The sequence below is a fragment of the Austrofundulus limnaeus genome, unplaced genomic scaffold (genome assembly GCF_001266775.1).
Source record: "Austrofundulus limnaeus strain Quisiro unplaced genomic scaffold, Austrofundulus_limnaeus-1.0 Scaffold1050, whole genome shotgun sequence".
Taxonomy (NCBI): domain Eukaryota; kingdom Metazoa; phylum Chordata; class Actinopteri; order Cyprinodontiformes; family Rivulidae; genus Austrofundulus; species Austrofundulus limnaeus.
In genome coordinates, this window is record NW_013953452.1 from 62,468 (window position 1) to 65,287 (window position 2,820).

General features: G+C 38.4%; 1 protein-coding gene across 2 annotated transcripts in view; it reads left to right on the forward strand.

The window, feature by feature from the left end:
• zbtb40 (zinc finger and BTB domain containing 40) overlaps positions 1-2,820 on the forward strand; it is a 39,531-nt gene that overhangs the window by 3,450 nt on the left and 33,261 nt on the right. The window contains exon 2 of one of the 2 annotated variants that reach the window (XM_014030398.1): positions 1,822-1,981. In XM_014030398.1, coding sequence (XP_013885852.1) covers positions 1,830-1,981 — 152 coding nt within the window. In that variant the 5' untranslated portion in view covers positions 1,822-1,829. Of the gene's footprint in view, positions 1-1,396; positions 1,982-2,820 lie in introns of those variants that run through there. The other variant, XM_014030397.1, reaches the window with a different exon arrangement.

Sequence of the window (2,820 nt, forward strand, 5' to 3'; positions counted from 1 at the left end):
ATGTAGGCTGGGTCCTCGGAAGGATCCAGTCCATGTAGGCTGGGCCCTCGGAAGGATCCAGTCCATGTAGGCTGGGTCCTCGGAAGGATCCAGTCCATGTAGGCTGGGCCCTCGGAAGGATCCAGTCCATGTAGGCTGGGTCCTCGGAAGGATCCAGCACCTGAATTCAGACACACTGCCGTTCTATGAACATCCAAGACAGTTAAAACTACAAGCAGTTAAAGATGAAAGTGAAAACAAAAATTGGTTTAAAAATTAGGCAAGTCAGAGATGTCAAAATATTTGTGTTAATTATGAGGAATAATAGGTTATTTTTGTTTTTGATGTTTAATTATTTCTGTAGCAGAACCCCCCTATTAAAAACCATTAAATATGATCCTTAATGAGAGTTTCCCTTCCTGGCTCAGAATGGAACTGTTGGAGCAAAATGAGTTAATCAGACACACACAAAAAACAAAGTCTTTCAGGTTTATTTTGGCCAGTTAAAGTTAACTGACTTTTTTTAAAACAGATTAATAAGTGATTAATATTTGTAGTTACATACCATGAACAAAGCAAATGGGCTCTTACTAAAAACGTTATTGTTTCTAATTTTTAAGCAATTGTCTAACAATTTGTCTAAGCAAAAGCAGATTAATTTATATACATTTTGGGTCAATGTATGTGTGAGAGTGTATACTCAACTCTTCAAAGAAACATTAAACTGATTAACTATTAACTAATAGTTAATARCTAATTAACTATAATCAATTAACTAATGATTAGTTATGAATTACTATTAGTAAACTCATAAACATTGTTAACTAATAAAAAAATTAAGTAATGTTCATTAAAAACAGAAGATGTAAAAAAGCTAGAAGCATAAGCACTTATTAAAGCAAACATATTCTTTTAATACTAAATCACAATTTCTAAACATGATCTAAACATCATAATCACATCAAACGCACAGCTATAAAATAACTAAAGAGCCCTTAGAAATGAATGACAAAGTCATACATTTCAAAKGGGKTTAAGCATTTGAATTATGCGTGTGAAAGAAACAGAAACAAACAGAACATTTGTTTTGACTTGTTTTATCAGCTAAACAACAGACTTCTTGAGAACACGAGCTTTTCCCAAGAGAACAGTGGACAGCGAAAGGCTTATTTTTTTAATATCTCTGAGAGCTGAAAAGAGTTCAGTCTGGTCTGTGAGAGGAGCTTTGACCTCAGGTGGTCAAAGGTCAATCAGTGGCAAGATGAGGTGAGGGGAAATGGGCGTGTCCACTACATTTCTACTTTTATAGGGTTCTCTATGTTGTATTCATGATTAAATGCAGCAAAATAAACTATTTCAAAGGTAACAGATCTTTGTAATACTTGGTTTATTTACATAATAACTTTAATTGCTGGATGTTCGGCCCCTCAGCTGTTGACCTGCAGTAACTGTGCCCCCCGGAGCAGTTTACTTGAATAGCCCTGACCCAGAGAGTGTCAATTTGTTTCAGTTGACAGCTGAGCTCAGTGTATTCCTATGAGGYTTTTTGATGGTAGGTTTATTTTTCTGATTTACGTTGACATGCCACTAAAAGAGATTGACACATTCATTCCACAACCGAGCATTTCACTGTTTTGGGGAAATGGATGGCCAAGCTGGACTTAGATCTCTAATTTATGTAGTTCTTTCCTGGTTGGTGCATGTGTGTAAGAACTGTGACTRCCTGTATAAGACACTTTGAAAAAGCTTTTTCTCTCGTTACCCTGTGAACAAATGCTCTGTAGTGTCTCTACTGTCCTTTCCACCTGTGAGTGAGTTGGACTGGTTTTGTCTCTGGAGCAGAAATCACCATGATGGAGCTACCCAGCTTCAGCAGGCAGCTGATGCAACAGCTGTGGACCCTCAGGAAGGAGGGGGTCTTCTGTGACTGCACCATTCTGGTGGGAAATACTTCTCACCAGGCACATAAAGTCCTTCTGGCTGCCTCCAGCACGCTCTTCAGGTACTGTGAACCTAATCTTCAGGTCATTTATTAAAGTCAAAGAATTTCCTAAAAAAATGTTTTGTCAAATTGTAACTTATTGTTTAGTCTCATTTAAAACTAGTAAGATGTATTTTATCAGTGAGAGTTAAAATATCTGGTTTTATATTAAAATATTGTACAGTAAACATGAATATAAAATGGAGAGCTGGATGCATGCTTAAGATCATAAAGCATATCTGTTTATCTGTTATTTTGGATTTACAAATCATGATATTAAAAACTTTTAAATACAGGGTTCCTATACAGATTTCAATAATTTAGAAAAGTCCATCCCCATGGGAAAATTAACCTGCTCCTAACCATAGACATGTATAAAAATAGACTCCTCATGAACAGCTGTTGCCTGACAAGCTGTGGGGCTGCCATCTTGGAACAGTCTCCTTCTCCATTAAGTGTAATGTGTTTGGCAGGAACACTGAAGGATCAGCAGGTTTAATTGATCATAACTTCAGGGGCGGCTGTGGCAGAGTGGTTAGGGGAGTTGTCCTGGAACCRGAAAGTCACCAGAGTGCTGTATCAAAGCACCTCAGTGGGAAGTCTGTGGGAAGGAAAAARTGTGGCAGAAAACGCTGCACAATGAGAAGAGTTGTCAGTCAGTGATGGTCTGGGGTGCCDTGTCAKCTGCTGGTGTTGGTCCACTGTGTTTTATCAAGGCCAGGGTCAATGCAGCTGTTAGGAGACTTTGGAGCACTTCATGCTTCCATCTGCTGAAAAGCTTTACGGAGATGAAGATTTCCTTTTTCAGCACGACCTGGCACCTGCTCACTGCCAAAACCACTGGTAAATGGTTTACTGAC